This window comes from Tympanuchus pallidicinctus, unplaced genomic scaffold (assembly GCF_026119805.1).
Source record: "Tympanuchus pallidicinctus isolate F22 unplaced genomic scaffold, pur_lepc_1.0 scaffold86, whole genome shotgun sequence".
In the NCBI taxonomy this organism is placed as follows: Eukaryota; Metazoa; Chordata; class Aves; order Galliformes; family Phasianidae; genus Tympanuchus; species Tympanuchus pallidicinctus.
Genome location: NW_026294809.1, coordinates 30,758 through 58,121, shown reverse-complemented (window position 1 = coordinate 58,121; position 27,364 = coordinate 30,758). Strand labels below are relative to the sequence as shown.

General features: G+C 51.9%; 1 protein-coding gene and 1 long non-coding RNA gene across 11 annotated transcripts in view; both read left to right on the top strand.

The window, feature by feature from the left end:
• BRD4 (bromodomain containing 4) overlaps window positions 1-27,364 on the top strand; it is a 63,452-nt gene that overhangs the window by 10,603 nt on the left and 25,485 nt on the right. For 7 of the 10 annotated variants that reach the window (XR_008203067.1, XM_052669887.1, XM_052669888.1 and 4 more), the window contains exons 2-9: window positions 2,661-2,755; window positions 11,027-11,143; window positions 12,387-12,705; window positions 14,505-14,642; window positions 17,283-17,418; window positions 20,072-20,355; window positions 22,166-22,525; window positions 25,799-25,927. Coding sequence is in view for 9 of the 10 variants with exons in the window: in XM_052669887.1 (XP_052525847.1) it covers window positions 11,124-11,143; window positions 12,387-12,705; window positions 14,505-14,642; window positions 17,283-17,418; window positions 20,072-20,355; window positions 22,166-22,525; window positions 25,799-25,927 (1,386 nt within the window). In the remaining variant the exon portion in view is untranslated. The remainder of the gene's footprint in view (window positions 1-2,660; window positions 2,756-11,026; window positions 11,144-12,386; window positions 12,706-14,504; window positions 14,643-17,282; window positions 17,419-20,071; window positions 20,356-22,165; window positions 22,526-25,798; window positions 25,928-27,364) is intronic. The other 3 variants (XM_052669895.1, XM_052669894.1, XM_052669893.1) reach the window with 1 other exon arrangement.
• Window positions 18,561-19,587, top strand: LOC128074242 (uncharacterized). The gene is made up of 3 exons (XR_008203103.1): window positions 18,561-18,658; window positions 18,739-18,817; window positions 18,977-19,587. It is a non-coding gene; the product is annotated as an uncharacterized LOC128074242 (long non-coding RNA).

The window sequence follows — 27,364 nt, the reverse complement described above, 5'->3', positions numbered from 1 at the left end:
CCCCCCTTTGGGTGTTGAGGTCCCGGGTTGGGATTCGCTCCCCTTTGGGCGCTGTGCAGGCAGGAAAGCGAAGCCCGTGGCCGCAGGCGATGGCAGGGCCGAGTGCAGCCTTGGACTTTGTCTCGTGACGCCGCTGCCAGTGGCACTGACGCGCACATTTCTCTTTGCAACACGTGTCAACGCTTCTCCCTTTCACCCCGGAGTCCTTTGGAGAGTTGGGATTTCCCCACAGCGCCGAGAAACCCAGGCTGTGGGTGCGAATTCATGCGCAGCGCTTTGCTTGCTTTGAAATCCTCGTGGTAAAGCAGAGCTTCTGGTGTCAGCGGCCGCTCGAGTTGGTGAAACCCAAGCGCAGCAGGGTGGGAAACAGCGGCTCTGGTGACTGGATTCTCTTGTTGTGCTGGAGCCAGGCAAAGCCTGAGGGCACAGCCCTGCGCTCCTTTATGGGATGAACCTCGAGATGGAGCGAAGCATTCCCTGCTTTGCATCGGATGAGGGCTTTGTGCTTTCCTGGGTGTGTTTTCTTGCAGTTCAAAGCAAAAGCTGAAGCGTCCATCAAAGAGCATCTCGTTGAGCGGGGCCGCGGGGCTCTAAGATGGGTTGGGTTGCGTGGATCCCATCTGCAGGCATGGGATGGATGCTCCCTGACGGCGTTTTGCTGATAGGGTTGGGTTCAGGAGCCAGGATCTCTGCTGGAGCCATGAATTAGGAACGGCTGCCTTGCATCCCGGTGTCCCTTAACCCTGAATCTGCCTCACACATTGCAGGGAAATGAATCTCAGCCCTCAACTGGGGCAGTTTTGAGTTCTGCTGTTTCTTCCTCTGGCTGCCTTGCATCCCTATGGCTCCATGTGTCCCTATGGCTGCATGTGTCCCTATGGCTCCATGTGTCCCTATGGCTCCATCGTCCCTATGGCTCCATATGTCCCTATGGCTCCATGTGTCCCTGTGGCTCCATGTGTCCCTGTGGCTCCATGTGTCCCTGTGGCTCCGTTCGTCCCCGTGGCTCCATATGTCCCTATGGCTCCATGTGTCCCTGTGGCTCCATGTGTCCCTGTGGCTCCATGTGTCCCTATGGTTCCATGTGTCCCTGTGGTTCCATGTGTCCCTGTGGCTCCATGTGTCCCTGTGGCTCCATGTGTCCCTATGGCTCCATGTGTCCCTGTGGCTCCATGTGTCCCTGTGGCTCCATGTGTCCCTATGGCTCCATGTGTCCCTGTGGCTCCATGTGTCCCTGTGGCTCCATGTGTCCCTGTGGTTCCATGTGTCCCTGTGGCTCCATGTGTCCCTGTGGCTCCATGTGTCCCTGTGGCTCCATCGTCCCTATGGCTCCGTTCCTTCCTGTGGCTGCATGCATCCCTATAGCTTCATGCGTCCCTATGGCTCTGTTCGTCCCTACGGCTTTATGCGTCCCTATGGCTGCACGTGTCCCTATGGTTTCATGTGTCCCTATGGTTTCATGTGTCCCTATGGTTTCGTGCGTCCCTATGGCTGCATGTGTCCCTATGGCTTTATGCGTCCCTATGGCTTTATGTGTCCCTATGGCTCCATGTGTCCCTATGGCTCCATGTGTCCCTATGGCTTTATGTGTCCCTGTGGCTTTATGTGTCCCTATGGCTGCATGCGTCCCTATGGCTGCATGCGTCCCTATGGCTGCATGTGTCCCTATGGCTGCATGTGTCCCTATGGCTTCATGCGTCCCTATGGCTGCATGCGTCCCTATGGCTTCATGCGTCCCTATGGCTTCATGCGTCCCTATGGCTTCATGCGTCCCTATGGCTTCATGCGTCCCTATGGCTTTATGCGTCCCTATGGCTGCATGCGTCCCTATGGCTGCATGTGTCCCTATGGCTGCATGTGTCCCTATGGCTGCATGTGTCCCTATGGCTTCATGCGTCCCTATGGCTTCATGCGTCCCTATGGCTTTATGCGTCCCTATGACTGCATGCGTCCCTATGGCTGCATGCGTCCCTATGACTCCATGCGTCCCTATGGCTCCATGCGTCCCTATGGCTCCATGCGTCCCTATGCCTCCATTCATCCCTATGGGTGAGCCAGAAGCCTGTGCTGCTGGTGCTGGGGTCACGTAAGGAAAGGAGCTGCTCAGCGCAGTGCTGGGCTGTGTGCAGCCTTGGAGGCTGGATTTAAGCCCTGACGCGGCATCTGCTGTGGCTTTCCTGCAAACCTTGTCCCAGCACAGCTCTGTTCAGGCAGTCCGTGAGCGGTTTCTGGTGTTGCAATGGATTTTCCTCTCTTGAAGCGGTTGTCCTGTGACAGCCCTCACACCCTGCTCTTGGGTGAACGCGTAACCTTAAAACCCAGCACTAAAACAGCAATTAGTGCCTGGTGGTAATTGCCCAGCAACCGGTTCTACAGAGCGGTGCTGCTCCACCAGAGCTGAGCCGGGCTCTTCCCCTCGCCCTGGGGCTGTGCTCAGCTCACTTAGGGGTGCATCACTCCTTTATGGAGATGAAGGCCTTTCCTCTGCGCTGCAGGAACTGAGCTGTGCACGTCTTCAGGGCGAGCTGCAGATGGGTTGCTGCGGCTCATCCGACTCTCCTTTTTCTTCAAAAACAAGAAGGAAAGTCAAAGATGTTATGAAACGAGAGCCGTTCACTGGGCATCATCCTGAAGTGAGACCCCGTTTCTTTTCCTTGCAGATCTTTCTTCCAGCGGTAGCCTCAAAAATGGAGGTGGGAGGGCTTGGCTGGTGAAGGAGCAGCACCCGACACCTCGAAGGGTCGAAGGATTTAAGGTAAAGCCCGCGAGTTCTCCTCAGTGCAACACAGTGCGTGCTGCCTGCGGGGCAGGGGGCGGCCCGTTCCCTGCTTTGGGGTCAGAAATGCCTCCGCTGGGGGACGGAGAGGAGAAAAGGTGGCATGGAGGGCAGTGGGAGCTCGGGGGTCGCTGCTCTCTAAGCTGTGCTCTGACCGGAGCCACGCTGCCCTTGGGTCCGGTTTATTGTCCTCATAACTTCACAGCCAGCTTCAGCCCCCCGTGCTGCAGCAGCTGATGGTGGTGGGGTGCGAAGCTCCACGCCGTGGGGCTGTGATTTGGGACTGGCCGCATCTTGGGCCGCTTTTCTGGCATTTTAGAGCATCCAACCCAGGCTGACCTGGGAGCCACTCGCTTCCCATCTCGCCTGCGTTCTGCTGGACGTCTTTTCAGTGCCTTCTCACAGATAATTCGCTCCTCCCAACGCGTTCCGTATCTGGTGAGGCTGCCACAAAGTGCTTGGGAACAGCTGGAAAACTCCCCCAGATACCAACTATTGTTATTGCGTGACTTCAGCTTTAAAGGTCCCTGGTTGGCATTGGCACCTGAATTCTTTGGCAGGCTCGCGGTGGGAGGAATGTTCCCTGCAGGACGTAACGCAGGCACGGGTGGTGATTGGCTTCCTGCAGTCTCCTGTGGGAAAGCCCTTGCTTTAACCACACACACTGACCTTGGAGCCTTTTTTTTTGCTAACGAGCAGCAAGAAATAAAACAGGAGAGAGGGGGGAAGCGCTCTTTCCAGGAAAAGAGCAGCTGCTGTCAATACTGGGCTGGAGGACAGAGCAAGCATCGCGTCTCCTCCGCTCGCTGCAAGCTTTGCTCTTCTGGAGGGTGGAAATAGCCTGAAGTTTGAGTCATGTCCACAGGACGCCGTGCGAATGCGTCACCGTGGGTAAAAGATGAGAGTAGGATGGGGAAAGCTGTTGGTTTTGAGTCATGCAGCCCCGTCAGCGCCACGTCCTGCTGCCTTCTCCCTCCATCTGCTCGCTGCTTTGCTCTGCTGCTCTCACTGTGTGCCCTGGGGGCCAGCAATGCCAGTGGCGGCCTACAGGTTGATGGACAGTTGAACAGCAGCTGACCACGAGCCGGCAGTGCGTCCTGAAGGCCAAGGAGGCCAACAGGTTGACCAGTGGTTGACCAACAGTTGACCAGTGGTTGACCAACAGCTGACCAGTGGTTGACCAACAGTTGACCAGTGGTTGACCAACAGTTGACCAGTGGTTGACCAACAGTTGACCAGTGGTTGACCAACAGTTGACCAGTGGCTGACCAACAGGTTGACCAGTGGTTGACCAACAGTTGACCAGTGGTTGACCAACAGGTTGACCAGTGGTTGACCAGCAGTTGACCGGTGGTTGACCAACAGTTGACCAGTGGTTGACCAACAGCTGACCAGTGGTTGACCAACAGCTGACCAGTGGTTGACCAACAGTTGACCAGTGGTTGACCAACAGTTGACCAGTGGTTGAGTGGCAGCTGATCACGAGCCAGCAGGGCGCCCTGGTGGCCAAGAAGGCCAACAGAACCCTGGGATGCTTTGCCCAAAGCGTGGCCAGCTGGGTGCTCTGCACTGGAGAGGCCCCGTCTGGAGCTCTGGGCCCAGTGCTGGGCTCCCCAGGTCAGGGCTGATGGGGAACTGAGCCCAGCGGAGGCTGCGGAGATGCTGGGGGCCTGTCTTTAATTAGCCAAGCTAATGGATAACGAAGCGTTGAGGCGGTGATCGGCGAGGTGTCCAACCCGTGGTGCTGTGTAGGGCTGTGTTTGTAATCCCCCATTCGCGTTGCGTTGGTAGTTGCATCTCACTCTGTGTTGTAGCACCGTGCTGGGCATTGCGTGGGCTCAGATTGGCCCTTAATCCTTCATTTATGTGCTATAGTACGTGTTGTAAGGGCTCAGATTGGCCCTTAATCCTTAATTTATCTGTTACAGTACACTATTGTATATGTTGTATGGGGTCAGATTGGCCCTTAATCCTTCATTTATGTGCTATAGTACGTGTTGCATGGGTTTAGATTGTCCCTTAATCCTTAATCTATGTGTTACAGTACTGTAGTACAGGTTATATGGGGTTAGATTGGCCCTTAATCCTTAATTTATGTGTTATATTACTATAGTACAGGTTATATGGGGTTAGGTTGGCCCTTAATCTTTAATCTATGTGTTATATGTGTGTTATATGGGATCAGATTGGCCCTTAATCCTTAATGTATGTGTTACAGTACTGTAGTACATGTTGTGTGGGGTTAGATTGGCCCTTAATCCTTAATTTATGTGTTATTGTACTATAGTACAGGCTGTATGGGGTTAGGTTGGCTCTTAATCTTTAATCTATGTGTTATATACATGTTGTAAGGGCTTAGATTGGCCCTTTACCCTTAATTTATGTGTTATAGTACTATAGTACAGGTTATATGGGGTTAGGTTGGCCCTTGATCTTTAATCTATGTGTTATATGTGTGTTATATGGGATTAGATTGGCCCTTTATCCTTAATGTATGTGTTACAGTACTGTAGTACATGATATATGGGCTTAGATTGGCCCTTAATCCTTAATTTATGTGTTACAGTAGATGTTACATGGGCTTAGATCAGCCCTTGATCTCTAATTTTATGTGTCATATGCGTGGTATATGGGGTTAGATTGTCCCTTAATCATTAATTTATGTGCTACAGTACTATAGTGCATGTTGTATAGGTTTAGATTGTCCCTTGATCTGTAAATTATGTGTTACATTACTATAGTACAGGCTATATGTGGTTAGGTTGGCCCTTAATCTTTAATCTATGTGTTATATGTGTGTTATATGGGATCAGATCGGCCCTTAATCCTTAATTTATGTGTTACAGTACTGTAGTACATGTTGTGTGGGGTTAGATTGGCCCTTAACCTTTAATCCATGTGCTGTAGCGCTATAGTATGTGTTATATAGGTTTAGATTGGCCCTTAATTCTTAATGTATGTGTTACAGTACTATAGTACATGTTGTGTGGGGTTAGGTTGGCCCTTTATGTGTTACAGTGCATGTTATGTAGGCATGGATTGTCCTTAACCTTGCATTTCTGTGCTATATACATGCTATAGGGGGCATTTATCTTGCATTTCTGTGCTATATACATGCTATAGGGGGCATTTATCTTGCATTTCTGTGCTATATACATGCTATAGGGGGCATTTATCTTGCATTTCTGTGCTATCTACATGCTATAGGAGGCATTTATCTTGCATTTCTGTGCTATATACATGCTATAGGAGGCATTTATCTTGCATTTCTGTGCTATATACATGCTATAGGAGGCATTTATCTTGCATTTCTGTGCTATATACATGCTATAGGGGCATTTATCTTGCATTTCTGTGCTATATACATGCTATAGGGGGCATTTATCTTGCATTTCTGTGCTATATACATGCTATAGGAGGCATTTATCTTGCATTTCTGTGCTATATACATGCTATAGGGGCATTTATCTTGCATTTCTGTGCTATATACATGCTATAGGGGGCATTTATCTTGCATTTCTGTGCTATATACATGCTATAGGAGGCATTTATCTTGCATTTCTGTGCTATATACATGCTATAGGGGCATTTATCTTGCATTTCTGTGCTATATACATGCTATAGGGGGCATTTATCTTGCATTTCTGTGCTATATACATGCTATAGGGGGCATTTATCTTGCATTTCTGTGCTATCTACATGCTATAGGAGGCATTTATCTTGCATTTCTGTGCTATATACATGCTATAGGAGGCATTTATCTTGCATTTCTGTGCTATATACATGCTATAGGGGCATTTATCTTGCATTTCTGTGCTATATACATGCTATAGGGGGCATTTATCTTGCATTTCTGTGCTATATACATGCTATAGGAGGCATTTATCTTGCATTTCTGTGCTATATACATGCTATAGGAGGCATTTATCTTGCATTTCTGTGCTATATACATGCTATAGGGGGCATTTATCTTGCATTTCTGTGCTATATACATGCTATAGGGGCATTTATCTTGCATTTCTGTGCTATCTACATGCTATAGGAGGCATTTATCTTGCATTTCTGTGCTATATACATGCTATAGGGGCATTTATCTTGCATTTCTGTGCTATATACATGCTATAGGGGGCATTTATCTTGCATTTCTGTGCTATATACATGCTATAGGAGGCATTTATCTTGCATTTCTGTGCTATATACATGCTATAGGGGCATTTATCTTGCATTTCTGTGCTATATACATGCTATAGGGGGCATTTATCTTGCATTTCTGTGCTATATACATGCTATAGGGGGCATTTATCTTGCATTTCTGTGCTATCTACATGCTATAGGAGGCATTTATCTTGCATTTCTGTGCTATATACATGCTATAGGAGGCATTTATCTTGCATTTCTGTGCTATATACATGCTATAGGGGCATTTATCTTGCATTTCTGTGCTATATACATGCTATAGGGGGCATTTATCTTGCATTTCTGTGCTATATACATGCTATAGGAGGCATTTATCTTGCATTTCTGTGCTATATACATGCTATAGGAGGCATTTATCTTGCATTTCTGTGCTATATACATGCTATAGGGGGCATTTATCTTGCATTTCTGTGCTATATACATGCTATAGGGGCATTTATCTTGCATTTCTGTGCTATCTACATGCTATAGGAGGCATTTATCTTGCATTTCTGTGCTATATACATGCTATAGGGGCATTTATCTTGCATTTCTGTGCTATCTACATGCTATAGGGGGCATTTATCTTGCATTTCTGTGCTATCTACATGCTATAGGGGGCATTTATCTTGCATTTCTGTGCTGTATACCTGCTATAGGGGCATTTATCTTGCATTTCTGTGCTGTATACATGCTATAGGAGGCATTTATCTTGCATTTCTGTGCTATCTACATGCTATAGGGGGCATTTATCTTGCATTTCTGTGCTATATACATGCTATAGGGGCATTTATCTTGCATTTCTGTGCTATCTACATGCTATAGGAGGCATTTATCTTGCATTTCTGTGCTATATACATGCTATAGGGGCATTTATCTTGCATTTCTGTGCTATCTACATGCTATAGGAGGCATTTATCTTGCATTTCTGTGCTATATACCTGCTATAGGAGACATTTATCTTGCATTTCTGTGCTATCTACATGCTATAGGAGACATTTATCTTGCATTTCTGTGCTGTATACATGCTATAGGAGGCATTTATCTTGCATTTCTGTGCTATATACATGCTATAGGAGGCATTTATCTTGCATTTCTGTGCTATCTACATGCTATAGGAGGCATTTATCTTGCATTTCTGTGCTGTATACCTGCTATAGGGGGCATTTATCTTGCATTTCTGTGCTATCTACATGCTATAGGAGGCATTTATCTTGCATTTCTGTGCTGTATACCTGCTATAGGGGCATTTATCTTGCATTTCTGTGCTATATACATGCTATAGGAGGCATTTATCTTGCATTTCTGTGCTATATACATGCTATAGGAGGCATTTATCTTGCATTTCTGTGCTATCTACATGCTATAGGAGGCATTTATCTTGCATTTCTGTGCTGTATACCTGCTATAGGGGCATTTATCTTGCATTTCTGTGCTATATACATGCTATAGGAGGCATTTATCTTGCATTTCTGTGCTATCTACATGCTATAGGAGGCATTTATCTTGCATTTCTGTGCTATATACATGCTATAGGAGGCATTTATCTTGCATTTCTGTGCTATATACATGCTATAGGGGCATTTATCTTGCATTTCTGTGCTATATACATGCTATAGGAGGCATTTATCTTGCATTTCTGTGCTATCTACATGCTATAGGAGGCATTTATCTTGCATTTCTGTGCTATATACATGCTATAGGAGGCATTTATCTTGCATTTCTGTGCTATATACATGCTATAGGAGGCATTTATCTTGCATTTCTGTGCTATCTACATGCTATAGGGGGCATTTATCTTGCATTTCTGTGCTATATACATGCTATAGGAGGCATTTATCTTGCATTTCTGTGCTATCTACATGCTATAGGAGGCATTTATCTTGCATTTCTGTGCTATCTACATGCTATAGGGGGCATTTATCTTGCATTTCTGTGCTATATACATGCTATAGGGGGCATTTATCTTGCATTTCTGTGCTATATACATGCTATAGGAGGCATTTATCTTGCATTTCTGTGCTATATACATGCTATAGGGGGCATTTATCTTGCATTTCTGTGCTATATACATGCTATAGGAGGCATTTATCTTGCATTTCTGTGCTATATACATGCTATAGGAGGCATTTATCTTGCATTTCTGTGCTATATACATGCTATAGGAGGCATTTATCTTGCATTTCTGTGCTATATACATGCTATAGGGGCATTTATCTTGCATTTCTGTGCTATATACCTGCTATAGGGGGCATTTATCTTGCATTTCTGTGCTATATACATGCTATAGGGGCATTTATCTTGCATTTCTGTGCTGTACTACACGCTCTTTGGGTTTGGATCATCCCTTAAGCCGTGTTTTCTGTGTTACAGTGCTGTGCTGTGTGTTACGTAGCCATAGGTAACGCATTGCCCCATAGTTTTGTGTTATAGCCCTCTATTACTTATTACGTGGGAATAAATAATGCACTGCTCTCTAGTTCATGCACTGCAGTGCTATATTACTCATTATGTAGGCTTAGATTATCACTCAATCCATAGTTCATGCACTGCAGTGCTATATTGCTCGTTATGCAGGCATAGATTATCACTCAATCCATAGTTTATTTATTGCAGTGCTATATTTTTCATTATACAGGCATAGATTATCACTCAATCCACAGTTTGTTTATTACATTGCTATATTTCTTATTATATAGGCATAGATTTTCATTCAATCCATCGTTTATTTATTACAGTGCTATATTACTCATTATACAGGCATAGATTATCACTCAATCCCCAGTTCATGCACTGCAGTGCTGTATCACTCGTTACACAGGCATAGATTATCACTCAATACATAGTTTATTTATTACAGTGCCATATTACTCATTATAGAGGCATAGATTATCACTCAATCCCCAGTTCATGCACTGCAGTGCTGTATCACTCATTATACAGGCATAGATTATCACTCAATCCACAGTTTGTTTATTACAGTGCTATATTTCTTATTATATAGGCATAGATTATCATTCAATCCATAGTTTATTTATTACAGTGCTATATTACTCGTTACACAGGCATAGATTATCACTCAATCCCCAGTTTATTTATTACAGTGCTATATTTCTTATTATACAGGCATAGATTATCACTCTATTCACAATTTATTTATTGCAGTGCTGTATCACTCCTTATACAGGCATAGATTACCACTCAATCCCCAGTTTATTTATTGCAGTGCTGTATCACTCGATATACAGGGATGAAGCACGTTGCTCCACGTCTCACAGCGCTGCGTTCCATACGATACAGGGGCAGGCTGTACTTTATTCTGTAGCTCATGCATTATAGTGCTGCGTTGCCTGTTTGTACCGATCACGTAGGCATAAAGTATCTTAATCTCTATTCTATCTTAGTTTCTGTCCTGCAGTGCCACATTACAGGTTGTGTGGGCATAAATGATGCCTTATCCTATAGTTTTTGTGCTGCAGCAACGTGCTGTGCAACCTTACTGCGATCCCATGCATTGCAGTGCGCTGCATCTGATAGCAGGGGATCCACGCTGTGCAGTTTGCACCTCACTTACGGTGTTCCCTGCAGCTCTGGGTCTCCCTTATGGCTGGGAGAGCTGAGGAAGGAAGGAGGGTGGTTTATGTGCAGCTCATCTGCTTGGAACAGGAAGAGCTGCTGGGATCCCCCGAGAGGACAGAAGGGCAGAAGGAGGGCGGAAGGTGGGACTGGAAGCGACGCTGAGTGCGACTGGAGGCAGTGAAAGCATTCAGGACCTGTTTGCTTAGCAAAAGCCCTCGGCTCCCTCTGACCTTTGGCTCTCGGAGGGCTGCTGTGAGAGGGAGCAGAGCCGATGGTGGGACTGGAGGTGAGGGATCGGAGGAGGAGCCCCCAGCAGCAGCTCCCACCCCTCACTTCTGCCGGCAGAGACCCAAAGGTGTCTGCAGGCCCCTTTTGCTTTGCTCGCAGCCGGGGCTGGACTTGAGCTGCGTGCCAAAGGCAGGACCTGCGGAGGTGCCTTCGTTTCTGATGCCTCCCACCGACGCCTCCGATTAATTGCTTTGTTTGTTTCATCAGATACTCTATCTAAAGGCATTTGTGCCTGAAGCCACGGAAGATAGATGGACAAGCCAAGCAACTTCTGACCCTGCATCATTTTCTGGGGCAAAATTGTATGGCAATGTATCCTACAAGGTAACGTAGCCCCTGCAGTGAGTACAGAGGATTCCTTTTGCTTGGCCGCCAGCTGTCACACAGGGAAGGGCCCTCATGCCACGCATCCCAGCCTCGGCTCAGCGCAGCTCAGAGGCAAAATCGGAGGGATTTGGCAACGAGCACAAATCCGCCTTGCGTCCCAAATCCCGCTGTGTGTGCAGGCAGGTCACTGTGTTAACGGGGCAGAAAAGCGGCACGCGACTGAGCTCAGATGCTTGCCAGCACCTCGGCACAGATGGGGGCATCCAGGTGGCACAGAGCTGAGAACAGCAGCTGTCAGACAGCTGAAAAAGCACCCGGTGACCCCAAGGGCTGCGTCCAAGGGCTGCAGGTGCCTCCCTCGCTTTCCCCAGGTACATTGGAACGGCAGAGCTCCCGCTGAGCTCAATCTTTGCACCAAACTGCACTGTTGTCTTTAATGCTAAGCTTCAGCTGCTCCGTTTGCCCAGGGTGAAAAACAAACACCCTGAAAACAGTGAGAGGGACCAACAGCGCAGCTTCGGGGCGTGCTCAGTCGGTCAGGGTGCGAGTTCATGGTCAGGACTTGGTTCCCATTGCTTCTAAAGGCAGACGGGCTGAGTGAAGGCCTGCAACAACGCCTCCGAGCCGACAGAAACGCGTTGTTATCGATTTCTTGGCCTTCAGGATGATGTTGGAGTGACGTGGCAAAAGCAGAGGGGGGTCTGCGTGGTTGTGGGCTGCGCGGTTGTGCTGCGTGGCTCCTGTGATGCGCTGCAGGAGCTCAGCGCTGGCCTAAGGAAAGGAATTGAGCATCGCAGTTGGGGGGAGCTGGCGTGGTGGGGGGCAGCTGCAGCGCTGCAATGGACTGAACTGAATGAACACCTCTTGTGCCCTTCCAGCTGAACCAAACCTTTGGGTTTTGGCCGGAGCTGAAGCTCTGTGCACACAGCTTTGCTCCTTTGAGCCTCCTTTGCCCCCTAGCAAAGTTGCTACTGGAGCACGTTGAGCAGATGAGGTGAGAACAAGGCTGGAACCAGCGCTCCCTATGGGGCTGATTGCTGGGTGAGGCAGCAAACAAGGCCTCACAACACCCTTTCTTGCCCCGGGGTGCAGAATCCTGGCACGGTTTGGTCGCTGTGCTCCCTCACACAGCTGCAAAGCACAGAGCCAACCTCACCAAACCCACCCTACTTCTTTGTAAGCAGCTCCGCAGCCGTTCCAGCGAAGCCGGGAGTTGACCCTTCCCCTTTCTCTCTTGCAGGGTGTCTGGTGAGGAATGCAATGGGATCAATAGCATGTCTGCAGAGAGCGGCCCCGGGACGAGACTGAGAAATCTGCCAGTGATGGGCGACGGCCTCGAAGCCACCCAGATGTCGACAGCGCAGGCGCAGGCGCAACCGCAGCAAGGCAGCACCGTCGGCGTCAACCCCCCTCCTCCAGAGACCTCCAACCCCAACAAACCCAAGCGGCAGACCAACCAGCTGCAGTACCTGCTCAAAGTGGTGCTCAAAACGCTATGGAAGCACCAGTTTGCGTGGCCTTTCCAGCAGCCCGTGGATGCTGTCAAGCTGAACCTCCCCGTGAGTAGACGGAGAAGGGCGGGCGTTCACCTTTGTGCCAAAGGGAGCCTTTAGGAAGGAGGTGCTGAGGCTTTGCTGAGTTCAGCTGATGGTTTGGCTTGAAGGGTGATGGGAACCCAGAGCCATTGGGGTTGGAATCTGGAGTTTCCCCATTCCAAGCTCCCCAAAGCGACTCCCTGGGGTATTGATTGATGCTCAGCTGAACATGAGCCCACAGTGTGCCCAGGTGGCCAAGAGGGCCAAGGGCAGCCTGGCCTGCATCAGAAATGGCCAGCAGGAGCAGAGAGGTGATTGTTCCCCTGTACTCAGCACTGGTGAGGCCGCACCTCGAGTGCTGGGTTCAGTTTTGGGCCCCTCACTGCAAGAAAGACATGGAGGGCCTGGAACATGGTCAAAGGAGGGCAATGAAATGGTGAGGGGTCTGGAGCACAGGGCTGATGAGGAGAGGCTGAAGGAGCTGGGAATGTTCAGCATGGAGAAGAGGAGCTCAGGGGAGACCTCACTGCTCTCTATGGCTGCCTGAAGGGAGGCTGCAGGGAGCTGGGGGTCGGCCTCTGCTCTCGTGCCATCAGGGATAGGAGCAGAGGGAACGGCTTCAAGCTACGGCAGGGGAGATTCAGGCTGGACATGAGGAAGAATTGCTGTTCAGAAAGGGTGGTCAGGCACTGCAATGGATGCACAGGGAGGTGGAGGAGGCACCGAGCCTGGGGGTGTTGGAGGAAAGGCTGGATGTTGTGCTGAGGGACGTGGTTCAGTGGGAGCTGTTGGTAAGAGGTGAGCGGTTGGACTGGGGGAGCTTTGAGGTCTTTTCCAACCTTGGTGATTCTATGGTTCTATGATTCCCTGCAGTGCAGGGGGCTTGGAGCTCTCCAGAGAAGGAGACGCAACCACTTCTCTGTTCCAGGGCTCCGTCCATTGAAATCCCATTAAAAATGCCCCTGAACAAACCGTGGCACACGTCAGTTTTCCTCTTAGGAAAAGCAGCAAAGCACTGATGTCCTCAGACACCCAGGAATGGGGACAGGAGCTCCAGCCTGGCTGTGGCCCGGCGCAGCTGATGCTTTGGGTTCCAGTTCACATTTTGGGATCTTTTAGAACGCTCTCAAAGCATTGAGGGCTTTGGGGGCTCTGTTTATTTGGCTTTATGTGGTTCTGGTTCTTCCTGTGGGGGTGGAGGAGGAACAGAGGGAGTCCTTTCCAGCCAGTTCCCCACCTGCCCTGAGCTGGGGGGCTCAGCACTGAGCCCAGTGCTCCAGGTGGGGCCTCCCCAGCGCAGAGCAGAGAGGAGGTGAGCGGTTCTCCACGATGCAACACCTGAGCTGTCGGATTTCTTGGCAGCAGAACCCCACAGACAGCTTTGCTTCTATAGCAACGGCGTTTCCAGTCCTCCCTAAAAATAGCAGCACCTTCCTTCGTGTCATCTGGATGCTTTTAAGGGGCTGAAAGCGAATCTTATTTCCTCCCTTCTCCACGTGTGGCTGCGCGACCTCAGGGTCAGTCGTTCCGAGTTGGATCTTCAGCCATTCCTCAGCCCCACGATGATCCCACCCAGCCAATGCTGGGTCTGTGGCTGTGGCCCTGAGAGGGGAATCACACAGAAGCCCTGAGGAAAGCACAGCATCACCCCTCACCTTTCCCCACTCACCTTTCCCTGCTGTGTTCCGTGGCGTTTGCCCAATAAATGACAGCAGAGGGGCTCAGACAGTGGCCTGGGGGTGGGGGGGTTGGATCCTCTTGTAGCTGAGTTTGGGGATAATAAGGATCCCATCCTTATCTCTGTGCCTCTCTGCCCTCTGCAGGATTATTATAAGATAATTAAAACGCCGATGGACATGGGAACAATAAAGAAACGCTTGGAGAATAACTACTACTGGAATGCTCAAGAATGTATCCAGGATTTTAACACGATGTTTACAAACTGTTACATCTACAACAAGGTACGATGAGCTCCTCTGCGTTTTCAGAGGGGATCTGCTGGTCTCTGCAGGCTCCGCAGGTCCATTGTGTTGTTTGTAGCTCTGTGAAAAGCCAAATTGTGGCTGCCTGCTTTGGAGCTCCTAACTTTGACGTGGGGGAAAAAAACAGCAGTGCCTGGAGCGGTGTCCTGCCCGGCTCTGCTTCCATTGCACTGCAGAAGATTCCCCTCCAGACAGCAGAAAGATCCTGGAAAGCACTGTGTAAACAGTTACGGAACCAGCGGGGGTGCAGGGAGGGGATGTGGAATTGAGGGAGCGCGGCGTTCACCGCCGATGGGCTGGGGAAAGGAGCTGAGCATCCGCGCAGCCTTTGGGTGCTGTGCGAAGATGGGAAAGCAGCAAATCGACAGAGGCTGTGCCAGGAAGACGCTGCTCGGAGCTGGAGGTGCTGCAGAGCCTCGTCTGCCAAGGAACCAGGGAGCAACGGCCCCCAGTGGGGAGTTTGCTGCTGTCCTCAGAGCAGCAGCCAGCGCGGCGTTCCTGCAGCCCTGGCCCCGTTCAGCCCCGTCTCAGCTCCTGCCCTCCCCGTTCCTCCCAGCTCTTCTCCCTGGTGCTTCACCCTCCATTTGGCCGCGTTCTCCTCCTCTTCCTCCTCTCAGAAACGTTGCACAAGACCCAGTTGGTTCCAGATGTGTTGTTCAGCTCCATGGCCGCTCGCTGGAGGGTTGGCAGGCAGCTCCGTGGTTCCTTTCCTCCACTCCTCACTCCCCAAAGTCTCTTCTTCTTCCTCAAAGCTCCTCCTTCGTGCCCACGCTGAGCACTGGGGGTTGCTTCCCAAGGTTTGCGCTCCCTCTTTCACCCACAACAACTTCAGGCCCCGGCAGGCACTGCTTGTTACTGCAGATATTTGGGTTTTACATTCTTGTCCTGTTCTGGTCCTTCCAAGTAATGCTCGTGGCCTTTGCCTTCTCTGCTTTGAGCCAACACAGTGCAGCTGGAATGAAGCTCTGAAGGCTTCAAACCATCCGTGTCTGCATTATTTGCTGCCACATTCCCACATCTCCCCCATTTTCCCACTGCAGCGCCTTCCCATTCCTTTCTCCCTCACCCTTCCCAGTTCTCCATTCTCTGCTTTACTCAAGAAATGGCTTTTGGACCACGCAGAGCCTGCAGACTGTCACCATTTCTCATCCTCCATCAGGCCTGGCTCTCGTTGGGCTCTTGGATGCCCTCCTTCGCTGCGAAACAAGCCTTCAGAGCAGCTGCCAGGCCTTGTTGGTGCCTTTTGCATTGGATTCCTGGCCGGTTCTTCCCGTTCTCATCATTTCCCATCGTGTTTCAGAGCAAACATCCAACCCTGTGCCGTGCACTCATGGCAATTAATTCAGAGCTCGTCAATGAAGTGTTGATGCCCAGCTTTGCAGTTTGCAGCTGCGCCGCTGCAGAGCACTTCCAAAGGATGCGTCCTCTCACCACCATCCTTCACACCTCCCTTGGCCTTTGCAAATGGAGCTTCCTGCTCCCGGCCTGCAAGGACTTGTGAAGGTGTTGATCTCCCCCGTCCCCACCAGCCGTCCTCCTCCTTCACTTCTTCTCCTTCCCCAGTGCATGGGATGCATTTCCTTCGCAGCTGATGCTGTCGTCTTCCATCTTCCTCCCACACGGGTGCTTTGCTGAGGGATGCAAAGTCAGGGGGAAATGACAGCCTGTAGGGACGCTGAGTCTTCTTTTTGTGGAATGGCAGCACGGCTTTGGGTTATGAGGAGCCTTGGAGATCACAGAACCGTGGAAAGGTGGAATCTGTTGGTTTGGAAAGGACCTAAAGACCACAGAATGATGCAGCGGGCTGCATTGGGAGAGCGCAGAAAGGTGGCAGAAGCACAGGATGATGGATGGCCTCAGGCACCTCCAGGGATGGAGCACCCACAGCTCTGGGCAGCAGTGCCAGCGCCGCACCGCCCTCGCAGCGAAGAGTTTCCACCTCATTTCCCACTTTTCCCCTCTTTCTCCTCCTCCCTCCATCCAGAAAACAGCAGCACTGCCTGCATGGCTCAGTTTATCCTGCCATCACCCCTTATGCACCCCTCTTCTCTTTCTCCTCCTCCCTCCATCCAGAAAACAGCAGCACTGCCTGCACTGATCAGCACAGCTCAGTTTATCCTGCCATCACCCCTTATGCACCCCTCTTCTCTTTCTCCTCCTCCCTCCATCCAGAAAACAGCAGCACTGCCTGCACTGATCAGCACAGCTCAGTTTATCCTGCCATCAGCCCTTATGCACCCTGCACAGCTCCCTGCCCCTCGTCTCTCCTTTACAGCACTGCAGGACAAGGACTCTTCTTGTTCCTTGCTGTGTGCTCAGGATGGCTGTGTGGCAATGGAAGCAGGGCCAAGAAAGATCGCCGTGTTCGAAAGCTACAGGACTTGCAGAGCTGGGAGATGATAAGGATTACAGTTTGCAGTCCGAATTCCACATCCCAACCTCACAAAAAATCACCCCGAATTGTTCCTGTTTCGTTTTTAATTGGTCTTTATGATTAAGTTTGGTGTGAAACGGAGAAAAAAGCGCGGGCAAAATCTTTGTGGCGATCTTGGTTTGTTTAGATGTAGCAGTCCTTGCAGAGATGTGCCCTGCCTGATTTGTTCTCTCTCATTCCTCCAGCCAGGAGATGACATAGTCTTAATGGCAGAAGCTCTAGAAAAGCTCTTCCTGCAGAAAATCTCCGAAATGACGCAGGAAGAAACTGAAATCGTTATAGCCCAGACAAAAGGGAGAGGACGCGCGCGGAAGGAAGCAGGTATGGCACTCAGCCACAGCTGGGGGCTGCTATTGGGGCCAGGCGTGTTCCACGTCTCCAGCAGTGAGCAGGGCGCGGGGTTGGAACGTGTTTGGTGGTGGAGCAGAGCTGGGAGGGGTGGCTGCCATCACCGGAGGCTTCTGCACCTCTGGAGGAACGACGCAGCATCCGTCTGGGTTGGGGCTGAGCTGTGGGAAGGACCTGGGGGTCCTGGTGGCCAACGGTTGACCAACAGTTGACCGTGAGCCCCAGTGGGTCCTGGTAGCCAATAGGGGCCAGTAATGGTCAACAGGTTGACCAGTGGTGACCAACAGTTGACTGTGAGCCCAAGTGGGTCCTGGTAGCCAATAGGGGCCAGTAATGATCAACAGGTTGACCAGTGGTGACCAACAGTTGACTGTGAGCCCCAGTGGGTCCTGGTAGCCAATAGGGGCCAGTAATGATCAACAGGTTGACCAGTGGTGACCAACAGTTGACTGTGAGCCCCAGTGGGTCCTGGTAGCCAATAGGGGCCAGTAATGGTCAACAGGTTGACCAGTGGTGGCCAACAGTTGACCGTGAGCCCCAGTGGGTCCTGGTAGCCAATAGGGGCCAGTAATGGTCAACAGGTTGACCAGTGGTGACCAGCAGTTGACCGTGAGCCCAAGTGGGTCCTGGTAGCCAATAGGGGCCAGTAATGGTCAACAGGTTGACCAGTGGTGACCAGCAGTTGACCGTGAGCCCCAGTGGGTCCTGGTAGCCAATAGGGACCAGTAATAGTCAACAGGTTGACCAGTGGTGACCAACAGTTGACCGTGAGCCCCAGTGGGTCCTGGTAGCCAATAGGGACCAGTAATGGTCAACAGGTTGATCAGTGGTGACCAACAGTTGACCGTGAGCCCCAGTGGGTCCTGGTAGCCAATAGGGGCCAGTAATGGTCAACAGGTTGACCAGTGGTGACCAACAGTTGACCGTGAGCCCCAGTGGGTCCTGGTAGCCAATAGGGGCCAGTAATGGTCAACAGGTTGACCAGTGGTGACCAGCAGTTGACCGTGAGCCCAAGTGGGTCCTGGTAGCCAATAGGGGCCAGTAATGGTCAACAGGTTGACCAGTGGTGACCAGCAGTTGACTGTGAGCCCCAGTGGGTCCTGGTAGCCAATAGGGGCCAGTAATGGTCAACAGGTTGACCAGTGGTGACCAACAGTTGACCGTGAGCCCAAGTGGGTCCTGGTAGCCAATAGGGGCCAGTAATGGTCAACAGGTTGACCAGTGGTGACCAACAGTTGACCGTTGAGCCCAAGTGGGTCCTGGTAGCCAATAGGGGCCAGTAATGGTCAACAGGTTGACCAGTGGTGGCCAACAGTTGACTGTAAGCCCCAGTGGGTCCTGGTAGCCAATAGGGGCCAGTAATGGTCAACAGGTTGACCAGTGGTGACCAGCAGTTGACTGTGAGCCCAAGTGGGTCCTGGTAGCCAATAGGGGCCAGTAATGGTCAACAGGTTGACCAGTGGTGGCCAACAGTTGACCGTTGAGCCCACGTGGGTCCTAGTAACCAGTAGGGGCCAGTAATGGTCAACAGGTTGACCAGTGGTCGACCAACAATTGACCGTGAGCCCAAGTGGGTCCTGGTAGCCAATAGGGGCCAGTAATGGTCAACAGGTTGACCAGTGGTGACCAACAGTTGACCGTGAGCCAGCACTGTGCCCTGGTAGCCAAGAAGGCCAACGGTGGCCAACAAGTTGACCTCAGTGGTGGCCAACAGGTTGACCAGCAGTTGACCACGAGGCAGCAGTGTGTGCCCAGTGCCCCTGTCTTGTCACTAGGGCCCACCAAACGCAGCCCAGCCCCATCCTGCTGCCCCCCACCCTCTCAGATCCCTCTCAGTCTCCTCCCCAGCTGCACAGCCCCAGGCCTCTCAGCCTGTCCCCACCAGGAGGTGCTCCAGGCCCCCAGCATCTCCGCAGCCTCTGCTGGGCTCAGTTCCCCATCAGCCCTGACCTGGGGAGCCCAGCACTGGGCCCAGTGCTCCAGACGGGGCCTCCCCAGTGCAGAGCACCCAGCTGGCCACGCTTTGGGCAAAGCATCCCAGGGTTCTGTTGGCCTTCTTGGCCACCAGGGCGCCCTGCTGGCTCGTGATCAGCTGCCACTCAACCACTGGTCAACTGTTGGTCAACCACTGGTCAACTGTTGGTCAACCACTGGTCAACCTGTTGGTCAACCACTGGTCAATCCGTTGGCTGCCATTGGCCTCCTTGGCCTTCAGGGCGCACTGCCGGCTCGTGGTCAGCTGTTGGTCAACCACTGATCACTCGGCCACAATTGACCTTCCTGGCCACGAGGGCGCACTGCTGGCTCGTGGGCAACCATCGGCCCCTAGGAGAACTCCTGGAAGGAAAAGGAGAGGAGAGGAGGACGCCTCAGGGCTGCTCCTCGCTCCTTTCCTGGCGTGGTTTCGGTGAGCGAGGTCCTGGGCTTCGTCACCATCTCACCCAACAAGCTGTAGAGGAAAACGTGAGGAGTGTTTTTGTCCCTGACAGGTTGCTCAAGAGCAGGCTCTGCAAAGCATTCATTATCTAATGAGCAACGCTCTTTCACTCGTTACGAAACATTGTTTTCCCGTTAAGCCTGGAGAGGGACAGAGAGAATGGACGATTTCTTCCTTTTCCTCCCGCAGTGACATCCAAGCCAGGATCATCCACGGTACAGAACACAACCCAGGCCTCGTCCCCAGCCCAGACTCAGGCCCCACAGCAGAACCTCCAGGCCGCACAGACCACCCATTCCTTCCCTGCTGTCACCCCTGACCTCATCGTCCCGACGCCCGTGATGACGATGGTGCCTCCACAGCCCCCGGTGCCGCCTCCGCCGGCCCCCCAGACCCCCGCCCCGCCGGCCCCGACCCCCCAGCCCATCCAGCCTCACCCCCCCGTCATCCCCACGCCTGCTCAGCCCGTCAAGGTGAGTGCTTGGGGTGGAGACATCTGCAGTGCCATCCGTTTTTGGTTTAGGGCAGACGGCCTCAGTTTGCTCAAAAGATTCCTATTTTCCTTCCTACTCAAAGGGCTGGAGCAGCTCTGCTGCGAGGAAAGGCTGAGGGGCCCTTCCAGCAAATGGGATCACCATACTGTGATCCCACAGTTCCATGATCCCTAAGGTCCCATCCAACCATTCCATCCTTCTGTGATCTTCAAGGACCCATCCAACCCATCCCATGGTTCCGTGATCCCTAAGGTCCCTTCCAACCCAACCATTCCATCATTCTGTGATCTTCAAGGACCCATCCAACCCATCCCATGGTTTCATGATCCCTAAGGTCCCTTCCAACCCAACCATTCCATTGTTCTGTGATCTTCAAGGACCCATCCAACCCAACCATTCCATCCTTCTATGATCTTCAAGGTCCCTCCCAACCCAACCATTCCATCCTTCTGTGATCTTCAAGGACCCATCCAACCCAACCCATTCCATCCTTCTGTGATCTTCAAGGACCCATCCAACCCAACCCATTCCATCCTTCTGTGATCTTCAAGGACCCAACCCAGCCCATCCCATGGTTCCATGGTCCTTAAGGTCCCTTCCAGCCCTGTCTCTCCATGGTTGTGTGGTGTTTAAGGTCCCTTCCAAGCCGACAATTCTAGGATGATATGATCTTTAAGGTCACAACTTAACCAACTCATTCCATGCTTCTATGATCTTTACCTTTCCAACCCATCGATTTTATGGTCCTATGGTCTTTAAGGTCCCTCCCAACCCAACCATTCCATCATTCTGTGATCTTCAAGGACCCATCCAACCCAACCCATCCCATGGTTCCATGATCCCTAAGGTCCCTTCCAACCCAACCATTCCATCATTCTGTGATCTTCAAGGACCCATCCAACCCAACCATTCCATCCTTCTGTGATCTTCAAGGTCCCTCCCAACCCAACCATTCCATCCTTCTGTGATCTTCAAGGACCCATCCAACCCATCCCATGGTTTCATGATCCCTAAGGTCCCTTCCAACCCAACCATTCCATCATTCTGTGATCTTCAAGGACCCATCCAACCCATCCCATGGTTCCATGGTCCTTAAGGTCCCTTCCAGCCCTGTCTCTCCATGGTTGTGTGGTGTTCAAGGTCCCTTCCAAGCCGACAATTCTAGGATGATATGATCTTTAAGGTCACAACTTAACCAACTCATTCCATGCTTCTATGATCTTTACCTTTCCAACCCATCGGTTTTATGGTCCTATGGTCTTTAAGGTCCCTTCCAACCCAACCATTCTGTGACCTTCAAAGACCCTTCCAACCCATCCCAACCCATTCCGTGGTTCCATTGACCTTTGAGGTCCCACTCAACGTGGTTTTTCCACGCTTCTGTGGTCTTTAAGATCCCTTCCAACCCAAGCCATTCTACAGTTCCAAGTTGGAAATTGCTCCCTCCTCTCAGCTGAGTAGAGGGGGGCCCTTTGGTGACCCCTCTTGGGCACAGTTCACTCAGACTCGATGGATTCTGCCCAGCTTTGCGTGGAGCTCGTCCCCTCGAAACCTAATTTTTCAGTCCTCCGTGACTCAGCAGCAAACCTCGCCAAAGCGAGCGGCGCTGCTGACCTTCCTCACACGACAGAGCGAATCCACGTGGTTTTCTGCAGAGCTCCTGAAGTAAACGTGGAAATCTGCAGCTCCCAGCCCTTAGGTTTTGGGTCACCCGCGGTGGCAAAGCGAAGTCGCGCCGCGGGGAGCCTTGCAGGTTTCGCTAACGGTGAATTTCTTCCCTCGATTGCAGACGAAAAAAGGAGTGAAGAGGAAAGCAGACACCACCACGCCGACCACCATCGACCCGATCCACGAATCGTCCTCGCTGCCCACCGAACCCAAATCCACCAAACTGGGCCCGCGGAGGGAAAGCAGCCGCCCGGTGAAGCCCCCAAAGAAGGACGTCCCAGATTCCCAACAGCACACGGTAGAAAAGAGCAGCAAAGTGTCGGAGCAGCTGAAGTACTGCAGCGGCATCATCAAGGAGATGTTTGCCAAGAAGCACGCGGCCTACGCCTGGCCCTTCTACAAACCCGTGGATGTAGAAGCACTGGGGCTGCACGATTACTGCGATATCATTAAGCATCCCATGGATCTGAGCACGATCAAAGTAAGCTGGGTGGTACGGGTAGGGGTAGGGGTAGGGGGAGGGTTAAGGTAGGGTAAGGATTAGGGTTAGAGGGTTAGGGTTAGGGTATTAGAGGGTTAGGGTAGGGTTAGGGTTAGAGGGTTAGAGGGTTAGGGTTAGGGTTAGGATTAGGGTTAGAGGGTTAGGGTTAGGGTTTGGGTTAGGATTTGGGTTTGGGTTAGGGTTAGGGTTAGGGTTAAGGTAGGGTAAGGATTAGGGTTAGGGTTAGAGGGTTAGGGTATTAGAGGGTTAGGGTAGGGTTAGGGTGAGGGTTAGGGTAGGGTTAGGGTTAAGGTTAGGGTTAAGGTTAGGGTTAGAGGATTAGGGTAGGGGTAGGGTTAAGGTAGGGTAAGGATTAGGGTTAGAGGGTTAGGGTTAGAGGGTTAGGGTTAGGGTATTAGAGGGTTAGGGTAGGGTTAGGGTTAAGGTTAGGGTTAGGGTTACAGGATTAGGGTAGGGTTAGGGTTAAGGTTAGGGTTAGGGTTAAGGTTAGGGTTAGAGGGTAAGGGTTAGGGTTTGGGTTAGGATTTGTGTTTGGGTTAGGGTTTGGGTTAGGGTTAGGGTTAGGGTTAAGGTAGGGTAAGGATTAGGGTTGGGGTTAGAGGGTTAGGGTTAGGGTATTAAAGGGTTAGGGTGAGGGTTAGGGTAGGGTTAGGGTTAGGGTTAGGGTCAGGGTTTGGGTTAGGGTTTGGGTTAGGATTTGGGTTTGGGTTTGGGTTTCGGTTAAGGTAGGGTAAGGATTAGGGTTAGGGTTAGGGTTAGGGTTAAGGTAGGGTAAGGATTAGTGTTAGGGTTAGAGGGTTAGGGTTAGGGTATTAAAGGGTTAGGGTAGGGTTAGGGTTAGGATTAGGGTTAGGGTTAGGGTTAGGGTTAGAGGGTTACGGTAGGGTTAGAGGGGTAGGGTTAGGGTTTAGGGTTAGGGTTAAGGTTAGGGGTTAGGGTTAGAGAGTTAGGGTCAGAGAGTTAGGGTTAGGATAGGGTTAGGGTTTAGGGTTAGGATAGGGTTAGGGTTAGAGGGTTAGAAGATTAGGGTTAGGGGTTAGGGTTAGAGGGTTAGGGTAGGGTTAGGGTTAAGGTTAGGGTTAGGGTTTGGGTTAGAATTAGGGTTAGAGGGTTACGGTAGGGTTTGGGTTAGGGTTAGGGTTAGGGTTTGGGTTAGGATTTGGGTTAGGGTTAGGGTTAGGTTTAGGGTTTGGGGGCTGAGGTGTGGATTGCACAGAAAATGAGTCGTTTTCCCAGCAGTTTTGCTGCCTGCCAGCAGGATTTGACCTCAGGCTTCCCATACTGTGCTGACATTGGGAAGCAAAAGAGAAGAGACGAAAAAAACCCACAACCCCTCATCCATCCAGAAGGGCCCTTAGGAAACTTTCCCCCCTCCCCTTAAAACATCCCCCCCCTTAAAGCATTCTCCCCCCTTAAAACATTCCCCCTCCCCTTAAAACATCCTCCCCCCCCCCCTTAAAACGAGCCCCTGTGTTTCTGCTGTTCCCTGTCCCCGTCCATCTGCTGTTAAGCAGAGCTGCTTTGCTCTGCCCAAGGCCTGCAGCCTCCAATTCTAAACCCACACCTGCAGATCAATCCACGTTGCCCCCCATCCCAAAGCTGTCTGGAAGTCTCTCCCTCCCTTCTTGGCTCTGTGAGCAGTTTGGGGTTGGGTTTATAAGGAGAGGAGCCAATCCTCCCTCCCTCCTGTTGCTGTGCTCAGGGCTCAGCTCGTCCCTCTGCAGCACCGTCCGACCCATTTCTCTGCCCCCTTTGTTTTGTTGGTGGGGCTGCAGAGGCAGAAAAGGCTTCTTTGCAAAGCGAAGGGCCGTCCCCCCATCTTAAAACTCTTTCCTTTAATGGCCCGTGGGCACAAAGAAGTCTTCCTCAAAGGAAACGTGCTGCACTGAGCTGACCCCGATGGGTTTTGCTGAGAAATACATGGGGTCTGCAGGGCTCGAGTCCCACCAGGGCTTCAGTGAGCAATCCCAGCTCGTCCCAGAAGTGCCCTGAGGGTCGCCCTGTCCTCCACACCCCAAATCACCAGCAGAGATGCCCTCAGTCTGCTCCATTTATTGCAGACCTGCTGCAATTCCTTCCAGGCAGAAACTCAGTGGTGCTTACAGGCTTCCCAATCCCCATCAGGTGCCACCACATAGAATCATAGAATCCCCAAGGTTGGAACAGACCTAAAACCTCCTCCAGTCCAACCGTTCACCTCTTACCAACAGCTCCCACTGAACCACGTCCCTCAGCACAACATGGGGCTGCCATAGGGACACGGGGGGAGCCATAGGGACACATGGGGACTCCATAGGGACACATGGGGACTCCATAGGGACACATGGGGAGCCATAGGGACACATGGGGACTCCATAGGGACACATGGGGATGCCATAGGGACACATGGGGACTCCATAGGGACACATGGGGATGCCATAGGGAAACATGGGGACTCCATAGGGACACATGGGGAGCCATAGGGACACATGGGGACTCCATAGGGACACATGAGGATGCCATAGGGACACATGGGGATGCCATAGGGACACATGGGGACTCCATAGGGACACATGGGGATGCCATAGGGACACATGGGGACTCCATAGGGACACATGAGGATGCCATAGGGACACATAGAATCATAGCATCACCAAGGTTGGAAAAGACCTCAAAGCTCCCCCAGTCCAACCGTTCCCCCATTCCCAACAGCTCCCACTGAACCACGTCCCTCAGCACAGCATCCAGCCTTTCCTTCAACACCCCCAGGCTCGGTGCCTCCTCCACCTCCCTGTGCATCCATTCCAGTGCCTGACCACCCTTTCTGAACAGCAATTCTTCCTCATGTCCAGCCTGAATCTCCCCTGCCGTAGCTTGAAGCCGTTCCCTCTGCTCCTATCCCTGATGGCACGAGAGCAGAGGCCGACCCCCAGCTCCCTGCAGCCTCCCTTCAGGCAGCCATAGAGAGCAGTGAGGTCTCCCCTGAGCTCCTCTTCTCCAGGCTGAACATTCCCAGCTCCTTCAGCCTCTCCTCATCAGCCCTGTGCTCCAGACCCCTCACCATTTCATTGCCCTCCTTTGACCACGTTCCAGGCCCTCCATGTCTTTCTTGCAGTGAGGGGCCCAAAACTGGACACAGCACTCGTACTCAGTACCACGCCGCGCTGGTCCCAGCCCTTCATTGCACTGCAGCATTTATGTGCTGAATGCACCCTTACCCTCACGCTCTTCATGGCACAAAGCTTTTTTTTCTCCCCTTCCTCTCCTTTCCAGTCCAAACTGGAGAACCGGGAGTACAGAGATGCTCAGGAATTCGCCGCCGACGTGCGACTGATGTTTTCCAACTGCTACAAATACAACCCTGCTGACCACGAGGTGGTGGCCATGGCACGGAAGCTGCAGGTAGGGAGCTCCGTTTTCTTTCCCCTGCTGTAACGAAGGTTGTTTGGAAACGACACAAAATTGGTGGAGAGGGGGTAAGAAAACGACGGCCGGCTTTGGTTTCATAGCATCTTTTTCTCATTGGCTGCGGTCGATGCGGTGGAAGGAAGGGATGCCATTCAGAGGGACCTCGACAGGCTGGAGGGCTGGGCTCGGGTGAACCTGATGAGGTTCTGCATTTGAGGTTTTGCATTTGGGCCGGAAGAACCCCAGGCACCCGTAGAGGCTGGGAGGAGTGGGCCTGGGGGTCCTGATGGACGAGAGACTGAACACGAGGCAGCAGTGCTGCTCTGGCAGCTCGAAAGGCAAATGGGATCCTGGGCTCCATCAGGAGAGGGGTGGTCAGCAGGGACAGGGAGGTGATCGTCCCTCTCTGCTCGGCTCTCATGAGGCCCCACCTGGAGTCCTGTGTCCAGGTGTGGAGCCCTCAGGACAAGAAAGACAGAGAGATGTTGGAAAGGGTCCAGAGGAGGGCAGCTGAGATGAGCAGGGGGCTGGAGCACCTCCCCTATGAGGACAGGCTGAGGGAGTTGGGCTTTGTTCAGCCTGGAGAAGAGAAGCTGTGGGGTGACCTCATTGCAGCCTATCAATACCTGAAGGGAACCTACAGCCAGGAGGGGAGTCAACTCTTCCAAAGGGCTGAGAACAGCAGGACGAGGGGAAATGGATCCAAGTTGAGGGAGGGAAGATTGAGGTTGGATGTTAGGGGGAAGTTGGGGTCAGTGGGTGCTCTATGGGGTCAGGGGGTGGCCTGTGGGGTCACTGGGTGGACTGTGGGGTCAGTGGGTGCTCTATGGTGTCACTGGGTGGCCTGTGGGGTCAGGGGGTGCTCTATGGTGTCACTGGGTGGCCTATGGGGTCAGTGGGTGCTCTATGGTGTCACTGGGTGGCCTGTGGGGTCATGGGGTGCTCTATGGGGTCAGGGGGTGGCCTATGGGGTCAGGGGGTGCTCTGTGGTGTCACTGGGTGGCCTGTGGGGTCAGGGAGTGCTCTATGGGGTCACTGGGTGGCCTGTGGGTGTCCTATGGGGTCCAAGTTGAAGGAGGGAAGATTTCGGTTGGATGTTAGGGGGAAGTTCTTCACAAGGAGAGCGGTTGGGCCCTGGAACGGGCTGCCCAGGGAGGTTGTGATGCCCCGTCCTTGGCCGTGTTCAAGGTTGGACGGGGTCCTGGGCAACCTGATGTGAACGTGGATGTTTGGTGGCCCTGCTGGGCAGGGGGTTGGAACTACGTGATCCTTGAGGTCCCTTCCAACCCGGGTGATTCTGTGATTCTGTGAAGGAGTGGGAGGAAAGGCAGCGCTCTGAAGGGTCCCCTTCCTCCCCACCGCCCCTGGAGAGAAGCGCAGGGGCCCTGCCAGCCTCTCAGCGCTGCCATTCCTGTTAATTGTGAGCCCGGT